The 17,969-nt window shown below is 51.0% G+C and overlaps 8 protein-coding genes across 8 annotated transcripts; 3 read left to right on the top strand and 5 right to left on the bottom strand.

Moving 5' to 3' along the window:
* Positions 1-1,259: 1,259 nt before the first annotated feature.
* tktA (transketolase tktA) lies at positions 1,260-3,850 on the top strand (the record flags this gene model as incomplete). Its single annotated transcript, XM_040809592.1, has 6 exons — positions 1,260-1,313; positions 1,603-1,745; positions 1,801-1,885; positions 1,942-2,236; positions 2,304-3,667; positions 3,737-3,850. 6 exons carry the CDS (start codon positions 1,260-1,262, stop codon positions 3,848-3,850), a joined length of 2,055 nt encoding a protein of 684 aa, XP_040662599.1.
* Positions 3,851-4,409: 559 nt separating this feature from the next.
* Positions 4,410-5,850, bottom strand: ASPVEDRAFT_120202 (spermidine synthase; the record flags this gene model as incomplete). The annotated part of the gene is made up of 5 exons (XM_040805776.1): positions 4,410-4,690; positions 4,935-5,175; positions 5,260-5,407; positions 5,469-5,649; positions 5,820-5,850. The coding sequence occupies 5 exons, from the start codon at positions 5,848-5,850 to the stop codon at positions 4,410-4,412; spliced, it is 882 nt and encodes a 293-aa protein (XP_040662598.1).
* A 764-nt stretch (positions 5,851-6,614) lies between these two features.
* Positions 6,615-7,355, bottom strand: ASPVEDRAFT_78581 (ubiquinol--cytochrome-c reductase subunit 8; the record flags this gene model as incomplete). The annotated part of the gene is made up of 4 exons (XM_040816570.1): positions 6,615-6,669; positions 6,767-6,944; positions 7,126-7,151; positions 7,324-7,355. The coding sequence occupies 4 exons, from the start codon at positions 7,353-7,355 to the stop codon at positions 6,615-6,617; spliced, it is 291 nt and encodes a 96-aa protein (XP_040662597.1).
* A 246-nt stretch (positions 7,356-7,601) lies between these two features.
* On the top strand, positions 7,602-8,510 carry phb1 (prohibitin subunit PHB1; the record flags this gene model as incomplete). The annotated part of the gene is made up of 2 exons (XM_040805894.1): positions 7,602-7,925; positions 7,992-8,510. The coding sequence occupies 2 exons, from the start codon at positions 7,602-7,604 to the stop codon at positions 8,508-8,510; spliced, it is 843 nt and encodes a 280-aa protein (XP_040662596.1).
* Positions 8,511-8,816: 306 nt separating this feature from the next.
* ASPVEDRAFT_256537 (uncharacterized protein) lies at positions 8,817-9,677 on the top strand. Its single transcript, XM_040809802.1, has one exon. It carries the CDS (start codon positions 8,980-8,982, stop codon positions 9,643-9,645), a length of 666 nt encoding a protein of 221 aa, XP_040662595.1. The 5' UTR covers positions 8,817-8,979; the 3' UTR covers positions 9,646-9,677.
* Positions 9,379-11,326, bottom strand: ASPVEDRAFT_36219 (25S rRNA (uracil2843-N3)-methyltransferase). Its single transcript, XM_040811161.1, has one exon. It carries the CDS (start codon positions 11,047-11,049, stop codon positions 9,709-9,711), a length of 1,341 nt encoding a protein of 446 aa, XP_040662594.1. The 5' UTR covers positions 11,050-11,326; the 3' UTR covers positions 9,379-9,708.
* Positions 11,327-12,360: 1,034 nt separating this feature from the next.
* ASPVEDRAFT_120363 (putative cell wall proline rich protein) lies at positions 12,361-14,928 on the bottom strand (the record flags this gene model as incomplete). Its single annotated transcript, XM_040805791.1, has 1 exon — positions 12,361-14,928. The coding sequence occupies one exon, from the start codon at positions 14,926-14,928 to the stop codon at positions 12,361-12,363; it is 2,568 nt and encodes an 855-aa protein (XP_040662593.1).
* Positions 14,929-15,892: 964 nt separating this feature from the next.
* On the bottom strand, positions 15,893-16,689 carry ASPVEDRAFT_255384 (uncharacterized protein). The gene has a single exon (XM_040809789.1). The coding sequence runs from the start codon at positions 16,448-16,450 to the stop codon at positions 15,977-15,979; it is 474 nt and encodes a 157-aa protein (XP_040662592.1). The 5' UTR covers positions 16,451-16,689; the 3' UTR covers positions 15,893-15,976.
* Between the last annotated feature and the right edge of the window lie 1,280 nt (positions 16,690-17,969).

Here is a 17,969-nt window from a genome sequence, read left to right as displayed (position 1 = left end):
GAGACCGAGGGTGTATTTTGACTATCGGGATCGATTAGACAGGGATTAGTTATCTAGTTTTAACTCTAGTGACTGAATGATGTCAGATCAATATTCGCGGGTGCCGTTCTGTTGCAAGTGAGCTCTATGGGTTGTTTGCGACAGAGGCTGAAAAGAGATGTATATTTTGATATCATGGATCTCGGCCCTTGAAATAAGGTATGCAGGACTGCAGTGCCAACGCTTAAACTGGAAATCGGCAAATGATATCAAATGATATTCACCAGCAATTCCAAGTCCAGGCACTCCGTGGTCCGGTGGAAGGGCCCGGATGTTCGCCGTTTGTCATATTGGGGAACCCGGAGGACGCTGCTCCGCCACAGAGTCGGATCTCTCTACGCCGTACGGGTCATTGTGGCCCCTCGTGACGGTGAAGAGTTTGGTGTATTCGTTGCTTTTTGTTAGTAATGCCGCAGAGAGTGGATGGGACTGGGAGCAAAACAAACGAATTGCATATCGTTCATGTTCTGGCTGCGGCTATTGACATTGGACAGCTATAGTAGAAGCCGGACGGCATGGTCATTGTCCGCCGGAACACTGCTCGATATTACTCTCGGGCTGTCGCGGGGAGACTTGGATTCGTTAATTTTAGTAGATTATAGTGTCGGGCTTTGACTATCATCTATAATATGTATCCCAGAGCTAGAGGATGGTTGAACAGCTGCTGCTCAACTATATCTGCCTTCTTCCGGCGGGGCAACTATGCCTCAGGCAGGAGGAGGGGTTGAGAGCTTCAACGGCCTCTCATCCACCATTCCGGCGTGTCATTGAGAGCAGAATCACAGTCGCAGCCTTACTCAGGCTGACAAAGTCCCAAGACCAGCTGGACCAGGAACATTTACCCATCGGGATCCCTAGTTGAGTAAGTGAGGCCTCTGCTGCTCTGTTGGTGCCCGGTGAACACCACAGTTACAGGCTTGACCCACCGCGACATCACCGTCCCCACCTGCCATTTTGATCCTCCCAAGTTCAACCCCTCCATCGCCATCCGCCTTTTCCTGTATGAATCCCCCCCATCTCCTCCTCCCTTCCCATTCTTTCTTTTCCCATCCCTTTCTTCTTTTTTCTCACCCTGCTCTTGCTTCATTGACACCCTATCCAGAGATCTAGACAAGGCAGGTTTGTTTGATTCTCGCAAAAAAGTACCGCTCTCCCTCATCTCAACATCTTAACAGAGCTCTCTAACCGCGTTCTTTCGCCCTCAACAGATAACCGCCATCATGGGTTACTCCGATCTAGACCAATTGGCCATCAACACCATCCGTCTTCTCGCGGTATGTCTTTTGTTGCTCTCCTTTCCCATTGCTTCTCATCTCGTTCACTGTCTGCCCCGCTCCTTGTCCCCTAATGCGCCTTCGATGTTTGCGGAGCTCGAGGTCGGGGAAATGAGACTCCGATTTGTCCAACAGCCGATAATCCCCATCCAGTGAGCTTCGCGCCAGCTCTGGAAGGACATTTGGGGCTACTATCTCATTTTTGTGGCCCGACCTGGAGCCAGAGAGGGATACGTTTTTACTGCTTCGTTAGTACAATTGTTGCGGTTTTTTACTAATAAGTTTCCAGGTTGATGCCACCGCTAAGGCGAACTCCGGTCACCCCGGTGCCCCTATGGGCATGGCCCCCGTGTCCCACGTCCTCTTCAACAAGTTCATGAAGTTCAACCCTAAGAACCCCGACTGGGCCAACCGTGATCGCTTTGTCCTCTCGTAAGAAGCCCGCATGTCCGAGCCAGCAAGATCTCTGCTAATCGATTTGCTGCAGTAACGGCCACGGCTGCATGCTTCAATATGCTCTCCTCCACCTTTTTGGATACGCTGTGTCCATGGATGACATCAAGGCTTTCCGCGTAAGCTTTATCTTGCCTATCACGGCTTAAATATTGGCTAATCCAAGCTGTTCTAGCAACTCGACAGCATCACCCCCGGTCACCCCGAGGCTCACGACACCCCCGGTATTGAGGTGACCACTGGTCCCCTCGGTCAGGGTTTCGCCAACGCTGTTGGTCTGGCCATTGCCCAGGCTCACAGCGGTGGTGTGTTCAACAAGCCCGGCTACAACCTCTTCGACAACTACACATATGTCTTCTTCGGTGATGGCTGTGCTATGGAGGGTATTGCCAGCGAGGCCGCCTCCACGGCCGGTCACTTGAAGCTCGGTAACCTGATTGGTATCTACGATGACAACCACATTTCCATTGGTGAGTTGGCAACTGCCCTGGTAATCGTTGACAAAGAGGTTCTTTTGCTAATTTGAGGTTTTTTTAGATGGTGACACCAAGTGCGCTTTCACTGAGGATGTCAGCAAGCGCTTCGAGGCCTACGGCTGGCACGTTGTTTGGGTCAAGGACGGTGACAACGACCTTGAGGGCATCGAGGCTGCCATCAAGGAGGCTCAGTCCGTCAAGGACAAGCCCACTATGATCCGCCTGACCACCACCATCGGTTTCGGCTCCAAGCTTCAGGGCACTGGCGGTGTGCACGGTAACCCCCTCAAGGCCGACGACATTGAGGGTGTTAAGCAGCGCTTCGGATTCGACCCTGCCCAGAGCTTTGTTGTTCCCCAGCAGGTCTATGACCTCTACCACAAGCACGCTGATGAGGGTGCTGCCAAGGAGCAGGAGTGGAACCAGCTCCTCCAAAAGTATGCCAGTGAATTCCCTCAGGAGCACGCTGACCTCACCCGCCGTCTCTCCGGCAAGCTCCCCGAGGGCTGGGAGAAGTCGCTTCCTGTCTACAAGCCTTCCGACCCCGCCATTGCCTCCCGTAAGCTCTCTGAGGCTGTTCTCGAGAAGATCTACTCGGTCATCCCCGAGCTTCTGTCTGGCTCTGCCGATCTGACTGGCTCCAACAACACCCGCTGGAAGGCTGCTGTTGACTTCCAGCCTCCTGAGTACGGCATTGGCGAGTGGTCTGGCCGTTACCTCCGCTACGGTGTCCGTGAGCACGCCATGGCTGCTATCATGAACGGTCTCGCTGCCTACGGTACCGTCATCCCTGCTGCTGGTACCTTCTTGAACTTTGTCTCCTATGCCGCCGGTGCCGTCCGTCTCTCTGCCCTCTCTCGCGTTCGTGTCATTCACGTCGCTACCCACGACTCCATCGGTCTGGGTGAGGACGGCCCTACCCACCAGCCTATTGAGACTCTGGCTCACTTCCGTGCTCTCCCCAACTGCATGGTCTGGCGCCCTGCAGATGGCAACGAGACCAGCGCTGCTTACTACTCTGCCCTGACTGCTAAGCACACCCCCTCCATCTTGGCTCTCACTCGCCAGAACCTGCCCCAGCTCGAGCACTCCAGCATTGAGGCTGCTCTTAAGGGTGCTTACCCTGTCCTTGAGGCTCCTAATGCCACCGTAACCATCATCTCCACTGGTTCCGAAGTCAGCATCTGTCTCGATGCTGCTACTTACCTCCAGAAGAACCACGGCGTTGTTGCTCGCGTTGTCTCCGTACCCTGCTTCGAGGTCTTCGATGCTCAGGACAAGGAGTACAAGCTCAAGGTTCTTCCCGACGGAATCCCCGTCCTCTCCGTCGAGGTTTGCTCTACTATGGGCTGGGAGCGCTACTCTCACGAGCAGTTCGGTCTGAACCGCTTCGGTGCCTCTGGACCTTACAAGGAGGTCTACGCTGTAAGTCCAACCTAATAGGGATAATGCCTTTCTGAATTTTTACATATACTGACTTTTTCTTCTCCTTAGAAATTCGAGTTCACTCCTGAGGGCATCAGCAAGCGTGCCCTTGCCACCATTGACTTCTACAAGGGTGTCCCCGTCCGGTCGCCCGTCAACCGTGCCTTCCAGCAGATTCTGTAGACGTCTTGTTTCTAGCGTCATGAATCACACTTTTCTTTTGTCGTTATTTCTTTTTCCGGCTACGAGTTTGCACATGGGTTATGGGATGGGAAAACGGCCATACGGAGAAACTCCGCGTGGTGACACCCTTGGTTTAATGTCCTACGAATTTCCTTTTGAGAAGAGTAAAAAGCCGCCATTGAAATTTATTCATGGTTGGGCAATTTCTGGTAGATTTAGAAGGATCTGCATAAAATGATTACTATTTCAATCCGTTCAAATTATTATGTTTTTGTAGCTATCTCGCTCAGTACAAAACATCTTGTCCACTCCAGTATTCAGAATAGATGTATATGTACGTCTGCATCAAATACAAGTAAGCCGTTGCACAAAATGTCGTGACATAGCTTCGAGAGGTTCCTTTGGCTATTATATTCATCATAGATCATTATCGACCCCATGCCCACAAAAATCTTCACATATGGATATAGAGATAAACATTCACAGGGAGAAAATTCAATTGGTATTCTTTTTAAACAAAACAGAAGAAAAGAAAAAAGGTTCTTATCTTCAGCTGAATCTAAGCGTCCAAAGCCTTGCGAGCGAAGTTGGGAAGCACGAAGCTGGCGCGGTGGATATCCTGGTTGTAGTAGCGGCACAGACGCTCCTCCTCCTCGCGGGACCAGGATCGGATGGGCTCCTTGAGGTTGCGAGAGCCGTCCTTGCAGCAGACCATGAAGCCGATCTGGCCGGAGGGGTAGGTGGGGATGGTGGTGTAGGCGTATTCGGCGGCGGGGAAGACCTCCTTGCAGGCCTTCTTGAGGTTTGCGATCAAAGGAAGGTGAAGCCATTGGTTCTCGGCTATAATGGAGAAAAAACGAACCCAAACCGATCCCGTAAGGCGGGTGGTTTGAGACGTGATTCGGTTAGCCTGGGTACCTTATACCAAAAGGACTATATAAAAGATAAAGGTATAGGAGAGTGAATAAAGAGGGTGGGCAGGGAGTAAATATGGGCTAGAAAGTGAGTATAACTCAAAAGAGACGAGAAATCAAGGAGTTATTGAAGAGGTAGAGAAGGCAGAGCAAAAAGAAAGGCGACGAACAACCTTGGGTGGTGATGACACCTCCATCACGCAGAGCGTCTCTGAGAAGCTCAAAGTAGGGCTTTTGGAAGAGGCTCTCAGCGGGACCCTCGGGGTCGGAGCTGTCGGTGATGATAACGTCGAACTCGTTCTGGCGCTGCTTCAGGAACTCGAATCCATCGCCAATGTGGACCCCAACGTTGGGGTGCTGAAAGCCGATGCTCATTCCGGGCAGGTACTTCTTGGAGACTCGGATGACAGCCTAAATAATGAGCTGCATGTAAGCGTGGTGACCAATTGCAAACATAAATGAGGGCCAGAGATCCGGCAAGTCGGTTTTCATTACCTCATCAATGTCACACAGGATAGCTTCCTCGACGGTCTCGTGCTTGACAACCTCACGGAGGACACCACCGTCACCACCTCCAATGACGAGGACCTTCTTAGGGTTGGGGTGGGCATTCATAGCAAGGTGGGTGATCATCTCCTGGTAGCTAGATGCGACACCATCAGTCTCTCCGTGTGGATATTGTTTGCGTGGGGAAGAGGTCATACGAGAACTCGTCACGCTCGGTGCATTGAATGACGTTGTCGAGGACAAGAACGGTACCATAGTCGCTGCTCTCGAAGACGAGGACATCCTGGTATTTGGACTTCTCGTGGTGGAGGATCTGGTTCACCTTGAGGTTCATGGCCTGGCCGGGCCACATCTCGGACTGCTCGGAGAACCAGCCATCTGTATCGAAGATGAGGTTAGCTCAAGGACGTAGATGTAATCAATATGCGATTGGTGATTATGCTGGACACTCGAGCAAGACATTGAGTGGGAATTGGACAATCCAAGATAGCCGGGGTCTTCGAGATTGACGGCGGGGTAGGGTTGGGTAGAGGTGGGAATCTACATACCCTTGATAGTGGGGTGAGTGATCTCGCTCATTGTGGTGGAGGTTAAAGGTCGGAGGGAGCGAAAGTGGGAGGAGAGAATTACAGGATGCCGCGAAGAAATAGAACGGGGAGACAGAAGGGAAGTTGAAGATGAAAAGGAAAAGCGAGAGAAGAGCGAGACTGGAAGAGTTGAGCGCATGCAGATTTCGAGTGGGGGGAACGAGAAAATGGATGTGTATTTTATCGAGCGTCACAGTTGGGTATTTAAGTTACAGAGTTTTCCCAGAGCAGCTTTGGGTTTCTACTGTCTACCCAATGAGACCATATCAATTCAGGCTTACCTTCTACGATTTGGAGGAAGAGGACATCAATTGGCAGTTAGCAATCAGCATCCTCTATTAGTAGCAGAATTGCCATTCCGTCAATACCAATCTCTCGTTTTCCTCGCCTTGCACTCATGGTTGAGCGTAAATACCAAATCCCGTTCTTATCCCGTCCGAAAAAGGAAGGACTCGCGCCGAGAATTCCTCTATATTTCCAGGCTTGAATCAGTCCTAGTTTTGAGTTATATTTGGGTACTCCATTGGACGGCTATTCTAAAGTTGGCAGAGGAATCGAACCACTACGAAACTCCAATTCAAAGTCGTCGCTCAATACACCTTCGCACAGTAGATTCAGACAAATGAAATTGCAATTCGTTCGATTGCTTCTAGTTACTGTACAGTGCAATCACAATCCCAACATCTTGCCCTGCATACCTCCTAAATAAACAACGGTATATCGCCATCAGCCATTCTTTTCAACCAAGGGACGCATTTACTCGTCACCACCCTCGAGGAGACGGCCGGGCTTGGAGTTCAGGTACTCGTTGCTACATCGTAGACGCGGAAGTTAGCCAATTGACTCTTATATTATAGCGTACACCAAAATAATATCCAGGGTGCGTGGAATCTCGAGGTAATGCGTACCGCTCAACAGCCCAGTTCATGGCAGCGTAGGCAGCAACGAAGGGGGGAATAACGTAGAGAGCCTGGTGTCTGAAACGGCGGAAGGTGTTGAAGATGGCGGCATGGCCAGCGCCGGCAAGGGGACGTTGACGGTTGGGAGAGACGGAGTAAGTTGTGATGCGCTGGGGGGTTGAGCAACCTAGAACAGTCTGAATCAGTATACACGCTTTCAATTGCTCTGGTCACTCAGATGTGATCCAAAAGTAAGTTGGGTCGACGGAAACGCTATAATAGGGCCATTGGCAGGAATTTCCTGCACTCATCCCTATAGCGAGGTGGTCGCATTCGTGGTGTAGGGGTCGATGATAGAAGAGACATACCCATGTCACCCCAGTTGCCCATGTAGCTATATCACACCACAGTCAGTACTTCCGTAATATAAATGCGCAATTTAGGAGCAACAAAGCCATCCGAGATAGTAATGAGTGTAGTATCTCAGTGGGACGATGTCGTGGTAATCACCCGAACACCCGGGGTATCCCTCGAGCAGGCACCGAAACAGATGAGGAAAAACTCACACGCCATTCTTAGGATCCAGATGACCACCCATTGTGAATGTATGAAGCGAAACGAAGGATTTCCGGAGACGCGACGTAGAGAAAAGGACGAGTTATGACGGCGAGGAGGAAGAATCGACGTTCGTTTCGGTCTCGGGCCAAAACGGCGGAAGTTGAGGGAGGTCGCGCTAGTCCATATTTGGACAGGCTCAAAAAGCCCGCCCGCAACATCATCAGAAAGCTCTCATCCAGCTCTTCAAGTCAAGCAACTCCACGCCGGCCCACCACAACTTATAATCATGGCGGCTAACGGTCTCTACAACATTCAGCGCCTGGCTGTCCCATTAGCGGTGGGGGCCATGGCCGTCAACGCTTCCCTGTACGATGTCAAGGGTGGAACTCGAGCCGTCATCTTCGACAGGTTGTCTGGTGTGCAGGAGAAGGTCGTCAACGAAGGCACGCATTTCTTGGTTCCCTGGCTGCAGAGAGCTATTATCTACGATGTTCGCACCAAGCCTCGCAACATCTCTACTACCACCGGAAGTAAGGATTTGCAGATGGTCAGCTTGACTCTGCGAGTCCTACATCGTCCGGAGGTCCCGAAGCTGCCAGCCATCTACCAGGTTCGTCCATACCCATCGCGACCGTCCTGTTTCTTGACTAACCCCTCTATTCCTTGTCTATTTTAGTCTTATGGTACCGACTACGATGAACGTGTCCTGCCTTCTATCGGAAACGAAGTCCTCAAAGCCATCGTCGCCCAGTTCGACGCAGCCGAACTCATCACCCAGCGTGAGGCTGTCTCAAACCGCATCCGTACAGACCTGTTGAAGCGAGCTTCGCAATTCAACATCGCCCTCGAGGATGTTTCCATCACCCACATGACCTTCGGAAAGGAGTTCACACGCGCCGTCGAACAGAAACAGATCGCACAGCAGGATGCCGAACGAGCCCGCTTCATCGTCGAGAAGGCCGAGCAGGAGCGCCAGGCTAACGTCATCCGCGCTGAGGGTGAAGCTGGTAGTGCCGACATTATCAGCAAGGCCGTCGCCAAGGCCGGAAATGGTCTGATCGAAATCCGTCGTATCGAAGCCAGCAGGGAGATTGCGAACACCCTCGCCAGCAATCCGAATGTCACATATTTGCCGGGAGGTGATAGCAAGGATGGTGGAAAGAGCACAAGCCTTCTCCTTGGGCTTAGGAGTTAAGGGGGTGCGCGAGTTTGAATAAAACCGATCTCATGTATTTTTTTTTATGCGACTAATTGTGATTTTTACCCTATCTTGGTTGGAACTGGGCGCACATGGCACCATGGTGAATTGTTGAAGCTGGCTGGTGTCCTTACCCTCTATGAACTGTAGCAATAGCATACCACCTTTCCTCTCTACAGCGAAATTTGCAAACTAATTCCCTGCTCGCTCTACAAGCCCCGAGTAGCCGGCAATTCCATGACTCGACATCCAAACTACAGAATGGGCTAATTTTGAGCCCACATTATCACTCGCTTCTGTTCACTACTAATAGCCGGAGCGTACGTACACCAGTGTATACACACTAAGCAATTGTCAGCATCCGCATCCCACGGGTAACCACTAAACGCTATAGGGGATCAAGGAAGAAGCCAAGGAATATGGATCCTCACGTCAGCCCACGGAGCTCGCGGTCTACAAGAGTATTATGTTAGGCAAGTACCCTCCTGCAGACTGGATATTAGGTAGACTTCCTCCTCTTCCGTCCATACCGAGTACAACCACCTCCATCCCGTCAACGACCAATCTAGTTCCTGGCATCCTTGATAGAGCTAATACAACCATGGCCCCATTCACAAAATTCTGGCTTTTCGCACTCAAGGACGGAGTAACCTCTACCTCGCAGCCCTTCACGCAGCTCCTCGCTGAAATTGTCGAGTTCTGCGCATCATATACGAACCCGGGTCCCGGATCGCCGCAAATGCATGCCTTCTACAAAGCATCCAACGCCCCATCCGACATCCTCCTAATAACGGGTTTTCCGTCACAGGAGCTCAATGACGAGGCCCACGAAGTATTTGTCGAGAAATTTTTCGCCCGCATGTTTGAGCTCGTTGAGCATCGCTCGATGAAACAGGTTGAGGTGGATGTGAAGGAGTTTCCGCTGGATCAGGAGAGGCTTGCGGTTGTTACTTCGGGGGAGAGAATTGCAGGGTTGAAGGGCAAGGGGGGATGGGACGTGTTGCAAAGGGCTGACGACAAGCCGACCGCGGAGGAGGTATGGGTACATGTTTTGCCTTGGGATGAGGAGGTTGAGAATAGCAGCGTGGGAGCTGGGGATATACTGTACTTGGAAAAGATTGTGGGCCGGTAGATATCACTTTCATAGTAAATAGACCCAGGCCTCGTTTTTTATCATATATATATGTATATACCATCACAGCCTCCGATAAACATGGACCTGGAACCTCATATCCTCCAACCCAGCACCCTCTCCAACATCATACCACAACCTAGCCGCATCCCTCCTCCACCATCTTGAATCCTGCGAGTAAACCCTTTCCCAGCTCCCCTTCGCAACCGAAAGCAGCGCATGATCAAGCAAGAACTTCATTGGATATTGCCGCTCCTGCGCTCCTGCGCTGCCTCCCTTACTGAGCTTCAGAGTCGAGTAACTGCCAGGGCTATCGACAACTAACAGGAGCGTTCCCGGCTGCAGGAGGTCAGTGATTTTGAGCAGGAATGCTGTTGCCTTGGGCATGGATGTAGAAAAGAGTTCGTTTAGCGTGAACATTAGGGTGACCATGTTGGTGCGGGTCGATGAAAATTGTTGAGTGGTGTGGAATAGCGAGGCTAACTCTGCGTCCGATAATGATAATACGTCGAGGCGTTTGAAGTCGACATTGAGTTTAGCGTCGGTAGTCGTATCCTGTTGTTGGACGTTTGCAAAAAGAGGGGACGGATATGACTTTGAGCTTGGAACCGAGGGTGATAGGATGGTGGAGGATAGGCGTCTCACGACGGCAGACCAGTCGGCGATGTCGACGGCTGTTATTGAGAGACTGGAAGACGAGGGAGAGGGTGTTTGTGATTGTTCAGGCTTTCCTGTGGACTCATCCCCTTGGTCGTCCTGCCCGTCACTTAGAGACACGGCTTCAAGTGCATCTGATAGTCCCTTCTGGGACCCAGGTATAGTACCCTCGTCCATCAAATCCCTCCACGCAGCTGAAAGCGCAACAAGCTCGGCACCTGCACCACCACCGATACAAACCACGTGCGTTGGTTGAAGCGCAGAGCCCTTACCAGAATTCCTAGCTTCTTTCTCCATCAATACCCTGAACATGGACTTAAACAACCCCGCGTAGCCCAACGCCCTCGCTGCACTCCATCTCAAGGCATAGGCCCTGAGCAACCCTTCATCAGCATCCGCAAAGGCAGAATCAAAGTCCCGATTATACAGGTGCCCCTTGATGGTCTGGATCAAGGCTTTAATATCTAGGGGCTCCTCTGTAGCTGGATCTTGGGATTCTGAGGATAAATTTGGCGATGAGAGCAAAGCAGACTTGAATACATTCAAGAGAAGCTGTTGAAGAGCTATCGGAATTGAATCAGATATGTCAATCTGATTTTCCGTTTGACTTTCAGCACCGGTGTCATTTTGCTGTCTCTGTGGTCGATTTTGGCCTTGAACTTGGCGGCGAGGAAGAGGTTTCTTCTCTGATCTCTTGCCATCGTCCTTGGCGTGTTTTCGGCTGCTGTTTGACTTTGGTGGTGCCATTTCTTGTGCTTGTTTATATATATTGTTGGATCTTGGCCATATATGTCATGAAAAGTTTGACTAGGCTATTTATTATCTGTCCGTCTCCGAGCAAGGTGTTGGATCTTCTCGGTTGATCCTTTATATATATATGGCGAAATATAACAGACAACTTATTGGAAATGATCCTCGTCTGTACAGATCAGGAGAGAAAAAGATAAAAAATAAAATGGACCGAGATCAAACCGATACCGTATAGATTAAATCATGCAGAAAACCCCAATGAATTATTTCAATGGTGGAGGGGCGATGGAAAAGAAGAAAGCAGCGAGTGCGTTGGGCGAGAATCGAACCAAAGCCGTCTGCACTGGTATATAAAGGGTAAAAAGGAATTGTCCTGGTGACGGGTGTGTGGGCCTAGCTCAGAATCCATTTCTTGCCTTTTACCAGAGATGGCCGTGGGCCACGCAAAATACCCTACTCTTTAATCTTTGGAATACTCCTATCGACATAGTCGTCGATTTTTTTTTTGTTCTTTTATTATGAAGTTGGAAGACAGTGTCATTCCTCCATTGCACTCGATTTTCCCAGGTCTTTTATACCCCTGTTTGCTTTGCTATTGAGGACAGAGGGCTGTGTGCATTGGGTTCAGTGAGTGCGGATAAACCGAGCCGGCGAGTGCGATGTGTTCAATATCTTCAGCTTCCACCATGCTTATCGACTACATTGACTTGGGTTCGTTGTAATTACGACTTATGCACTTCATTCAAGACATAGAATGTGGAGTTTATTGTCTTGTAAATGGCCCATGGCCAATCCTAACTTCAAGCTAACTAATTCACCTCCAAGCGGACCTAGGAAGACACCAGGTTCCGATGCAGTCACTGCCGATGAAAACCGGCTCAAGAAGTTTGCAAATGAGAGTAGAGAAAGACGATTAAACAAAAGGATTGTAGGAAGAGAAATGAGCTCAAAAGACAGAGAGAAACAACAATTGTAGCAGATGGTTTATCACATAGTGCAACCGGCCATAGTGAGAGACAAGAACAATAAAGAAGTATCATACCCTTACGCTTGAAATAACATACCAAGAAAAAGAGATTCGTCAGGTATCCCAACAACAGAAGGTGGACCGATTGGAAGAGAAAATAAGAAAGAAAAGAAGGGAGCGAGAGGGAAAGTAGAGAAGAGAAGGGAAACAAGTAACAGGGAGAAAGTAGTAGGGTTCGAGGTATGGCACCATCAGGGCCATGTCGAAAAGAAATCATAATCGGGATACTATGTACACAGGTGTCGATTGTTTTCCGAAACAGCATTTCATCGTGACCGCAGCTAATTTTGAACAGTTCGTTCATTCTGCTTTTCTTTGTCCTTCATTCTCCAGAAATGCATCAGGCGGCTGATTCGACGGCCTTTTTTCTTAGCCTTCTCAGGCTCGTCGCCTGGTGGCTTCTCCTCGTGACTCAGTTTACTCCTCTCGGCGTGCGGGCCGACGACAAGTTTAGAGAGACTCGCAAGGCTCGATCTCTTGGAGCTAGGTTGACTGGAGCGACGGTGAACGGCAGCAGAAAATGATGCTGCGCGGTCTGTCGACATGCGAGGGCGAGGGAAAAATGATGCAGAAAAACGATTGAACGTATTCGTCATCGTAGATGCGCTACTAGTCAGTGAAGGCACATCCTCCACAGACGCATGGGGAAATGGGTCGGTTGTCGACGATGTGGTGATTGAGCGCGGAGGCTCCGACGAGACAGTAAAGTCAGGCGATGGAAAGGATGAATTTGGCAGAGAGCAACCCCCATGAAGGGAGAAAGGAGGAATTGCGGAAAGTTCAGTGGGCGAGGTCACGGGCCGATGGTCGGCAGGTAAGAATCGAGGAGAAATCTCAGGACTGGGAGGGGCCCGTATCCTGCTTTGCCATTCCTCAGGCCGGAATGTTTCGATCGGGGTTTTCGGGCGCAGGGAAAATGGCGTCGATAACTTCTGGTTTTGGCCAGTGTAGAAACGTTGCTCGACGGGCTTGGAGAGTTCCTGGGAAGACGGAGATGCACCAGGAGTGGGTGTTGCATCATTTGCAGCAGCAGCTTTCTGGATCCCAAGACCGGTACTGTCTTCGCCAACAGACACATCCGTGGGTTGTCGGGTCAAAGTATCGGAGCTCCCCACGCTGTCTTCTGACTTGTTGTCCTTGGGTTCTGTACGAGTGGCTGGATCTTGTGGGGGTTCATCGTTGTCTTTACCGGATTCACTAGTGGCTGCAAGGAAAGCATCTTCTTCCTCTTCATAGAAGACGTCTGGATTCTCCAGGGATGAGGTGGTCGGGAATCGGTGGCCTCCAAGGAATGCGCGATCAAACGGAGGCATTTCTGGAGCACTTTCAGCTCGTCGATGGTACCGCATCTCTGGGCCAATAAACTCTCCCCTTCGCCCACCGCTGTACATTCGCTTGGTTGCTGCTGAAAAGCCACTTTCCGGAGCATTACTGGTACGCATATCGGGCGTATTAAACGGTCCCAAAGCTGCGTCCAAGTCAATCACAGGACTTGCAGTAGTATTGGGGGCGGTAGTTTGCTCGTAAAAGCTCCTTGGTTTCCATGCATCCTCCAAAGATGCCCATGACTCAATCTCGTCAGGATCGTGTTGGGTTTCTGGATGCGTGGGGTTGGTGGGTGTCCGAAGAACGACGATATTATCGTCGTCAAATTCCACATCCAAGCCGGAACCGAAATCTGAGTTTGTCCTAGTGAGCGCAGGAGGGCGTACAGGCTTCGACGACTTCTCCGTGTTGTCCTTCCCCGTGTCCTGATGCTTTCCTTTATTCCTAATCAAAAGAGAACCAGCCCAAGACCGAACCTTCTTTTGCCTCTTCTTGGCCTTGGTATTTCTTTTCGAAACGGAAGATGGAGAACCCGATAGCTCATCAACGTCGTCTCCATTGACATCGGAATCATCATCAGAAAACTGCCTAGGTCCATCCCCATCATCCTCAATGTGACTCTTCCTCAAGGCTGTAGTGAGGAAGCCAGAGGACATGCTCTTGTGAGAACGGGAATGCCCTGCCGCAGAGTTTGGTCGTTTTGTAGACGGCGAGCTATCTGTAATGCCGTTTCCAGTCAGTTCGAGCATCAAAGACGCGTCTGCGGTTCTTGGCCTAGGTCTGGACTTTTGGGGACCAGACGGAGAATCAGCTTTAGGAAAAGGCATCACAGTTTCGCTCTCCTCAGCAGAGACGGCAGGCTGTACCGCATCTTCGGTTTCGGGAACATCGGGCAGGACTTCGGTGGAAAGGAGCGGATTCGAAGGTCGTCGCTCAGTTGGCTTTGGAGAACTTGAGCACATCCCGTCTACCACTATTTGGGGCGAGGCTGGGGGAGTAAGTCGGGAAAGGGTTGTCGCTGAATGTGACATGGGTCGAGTCGGGTCATGAGAAGGCCTACGCTCTCGTATTAAATCTGCCGGAGTAGAGGGTGCGCTTTCGGTAGAAGGTTTCAGATCAAGAGCATTGGAAATAGCCGTTAGATCAACGCTTGAGATAGCCGCCGAGCGCCTGTGAGCGTGTCGACGGCGGTTCCCTCCACTGAAACCAGGTCCAGGCGGGGGTAACTTTGCCGGTGCCGTTGAAGCCTCCTCGCTCACCTGGCCAGCAGCGGAATCTCCAGGAGTAACCATCTGTTCACCACCAACAAACTCACTGTATTGCCGACGGTGTCCACTCATTCGATTCGAGGAAGGGGCTGGCGCCGGCGCCGGCGCCTGGTTCGATCCCATCGATCCCGGGTTGAACGAGAATGCGGGAAGGGCAGGTCGGTCGCTTCTCATGGTCACTGAATCTTGGTTGTGCGTGTCATCTGGTTCTCGTGCCGGAAAAACGAATGGTGGATTAGGGAGAGGTGTAGACATAGTTTGATTGCGCCGGTGTAGGTTAGGGGTTCGATCAGCCGAATCGAAGTAATGGGGTAGCGATGAGGCGGGCTGGGGTTGCAGAGGTAGAGAAATAGACGCCATTATTCAAGGTAGTTTCGTACCAAAACACCCAAACAGCGCCGACCTCGAGGTGCTGATTTCTAGATCAATCGGTATCTGCTGGCGGGTAGCGATCCCTGGTGGTTGGTAGTGATCCAAACGTAGGACCTCCAGACCAACGTGACTTCCCCTCCAGTGACTGGAAAGCCCAAGTTCGTCTGGAGGTCTTTAAATTCGCAGAAATAACATCGGTTTCCCTTGAACCAAGTACGGGTGCTCTAGGGTAAACACCGACCGCAACGACGGCAAAATTCTCTAGATCCGAGGGGAGAAGTGAAAAGCAGTAAAAAAAAAGGCGCCAGCTATCTCGATAATTCGAGTAAACCTATCGAGTCATACGGCGAATAGAGCGAGGGCGAGAGAGAATGTATTGAAATTTGACAAGCAGGGACGGTATTAAGGAGTGGACGGCCACGGAAACGGGCCACGACGGCGAAGAATATAGACTGGGCGGCGTCGTTGAAAACGGAGGCTAATAAAGAAAGCGACAAAAGCGAAGCACAATCGAAGTAAAGGAAGGGAGAGAAAGGGAGGGGAGGAAGAGGGGAGGATAGAGGATGGAGGATGAGGTTGAAGGAAGGAGAGGAAAGGCTCAATCGAGGTGTTGGAGACAGAAGAATGGAGGTGGTGGAGTGCCTGAGGCCGTGGACTCTGGTCGTTTCCCTAAGTTTACACTAAGTTTACAGCGCGGGAGCAACCATCGTATGGGCAACATGACTGATTGGCCCTCATTCTTACGCTCCAGTACAAGCGGTATCATCAGCTCTATTTCGATCGGCGCTCCGCCAGTCAGAGCCGCCGGGAAATGACGAGAAATGAACTATCCAGGATGCGCCTTGTACCGGCTTGTACGGCGCCTGGCTTGGCCTTGTTATCGCCATCGTTCATGTTTAAAGTCTGCTGCTAAGCACTAGTTTGTATTTGTTTACGGGGAAAGTGAATTGGACAGCTGAACTTCCTTCACCACCCCGAGGATATGGAGGGTATACTGGGCGATATTATTGAGCCACACTTCCCGCCTCTCTGGGCCTGGACCTGCTTGTGGTGTTTGGAAACAGTATGGAGTATGGACGTCATGACTATGGAGACTCGCCACCACATTGAGGTTGGAGAGGATAATAATACAATGTGATATGGAGCGTGGACTTGAAGGACGTCGAATCCGTATTTGGATATTGAACAATGGGAGATTCAAGACATGGATGTTACCTGTCCAATGGGGGCGGTCTATCGAAATAACAGAACCGGACCTCGCAGGGATAGCAAGACTTGACGAGCGAGCCAAGCCAGACTGGTGTGAAGAATTGCATGACGGTTCGTCCACAGTGGCTCCGACGACGACCAATTTGAGATTGTGACTGCGGATGATTAGCTGTTTTGGCTCTCGGTTGACTTCCATTGTCTTTGAATCCGGAGAAAAACGCCAGGCATCAGCACACTGAGCGGGCGTACCTGAGACACAGGCCAATCACGCCGCCCGGCAGCGGAGTCGAAATCTCGCTTGGTCTGGTGGAGAAGGGCCAGCTCCACCTTTAATTTCTTAGCGCTGAGGTGAACTCTCAGAGTGGCAGTCTCTCTGATGACGCCCCGCTGGCAAAAGCAACAGCCAGCATGGCTTCATCTGCTTGATCGGCAGGAGTCAACTCCGTGATGGGCGCCCAAGCTGACGTTGATGCAGACGAAGAAAGGAGAGGGCTAAATCCGGAGCAGTAGAGATCAACCAATTCTCACGTTGAAACAGATATTAATAGTTGTAACTTGTGTCAAGGAGTGCCTGTGCCTGTGGGGTGACCGGGCGAGGGTGTATCATGGCTGACGATGGGGCCTCCCCTTGTTCTCAATCCTCAGGTGTGTATTCTTGACGGTACCTGTCCTCAATGAACTTCACTGTAGTAATCAGATTGAAGGCTTCGGACCCGGTCGGTGCGACCTGCCCACGTGGTTTTGACTTTGAGAAATCAATTGATGGAATTGGAGGAAATCTCAGCCACCTCCTCGCAGTCTTCGTGGAAGTCCGAGTTCAGTCTCTCACTCTCGAGTCTGACCCATCGCAAATGGAACCCTTTCCCGGTCAAGGTCCCGGCCAAGGCTCTGCACCTGGACGGGTGGAACTTATCTTCGGACTTTTCCTTTGGCGTTGTCATTCGCAACTGACAGTTGGCACCGGCTTGCAGTTTTGAAAGCGCCCGGGCCAAACTAAACTGACCCTGCGAGATCACGAATCGCCTTTCTACAAATCTATTGGCCACTTGATCATGCAGGCCATATCAGTGCGTTTCAACGTTATTATGCAGTGGCGATTGCGGCCGCAAGTGACTGCAATCCTCCGGATAAAACTCCATCCAATTGATTACCGGTAGCGGTTCGTGGTGGAGTGAATACCGCAGGATTCGACTCAGGCTTATCTCACGAACGACAGCATGTTGGCCAAAAAGCTTGGACTCGATAATGGCACCAACCAAACCCCTGGGGCTTGATTATTTGTCTCCTGGAGGCTGACCGCTGACAGGAGAGTGCTGAATCTCCCTTGCGGCCTTGCTCGCCCATGGGTTATGGAGATAGGCGCTGCATCCCATCCCTGCCAAGCTTAGTGTCACTTCCTTCCTGCAACCATCCGAGATACCGAAACGACCTTGGTCGGGCGATCCAGCTATTGCCTTTTTCGGATTGACTAAATTGCAACCTCAGAGCATCTGCGCTTTACTTCAGAATCCTCCAGGGTCTTGGCTGCGCGACTTGATCAGCTGCAGGGACAGCAAAGCCTTCCCTCTGTGCAATTGGTTGAATATCTTGTGGCACATCTTGCTGACCTGGCACCGTTACTGTGGTAATCATGTTTAAACGATTTCCTCGTGATGCAACGACGCAAGAGCCCGCTGTGCTCGGGCGAGGCCTGGTTTGAATTGCAAGTGCTCAGT

This window comes from Aspergillus versicolor (genome assembly GCF_001890125.1).
Source record: "Aspergillus versicolor CBS 583.65 unplaced genomic scaffold ASPVEscaffold_1, whole genome shotgun sequence".
In the NCBI taxonomy this organism is placed as follows: Eukaryota; Fungi; Ascomycota; class Eurotiomycetes; order Eurotiales; family Aspergillaceae; genus Aspergillus; species Aspergillus versicolor.
This window is presented reverse-complemented; position numbering and strand designations above follow the sequence as displayed.

Coding starts and splice junctions, on each gene's coding strand:
- ASPVEDRAFT_256537 (XM_040809802.1), top strand. CDS start 8,980: ATGTTAGGCAAGTACCCTCCTGCAGACTGGATATTAGGTAGACTTCCT.
- ASPVEDRAFT_36219 (XM_040811161.1), bottom strand. CDS start 11,049: ATGGCACCACCAAAGTCAAACAGCAGCCGAAAACACGCCAAGGACGAT.
- ASPVEDRAFT_255384 (XM_040809789.1), bottom strand. CDS start 16,450: ATGGAAGTCAACCGAGAGCCAAAACAGCTAATCATCCGCAGTCACAAT.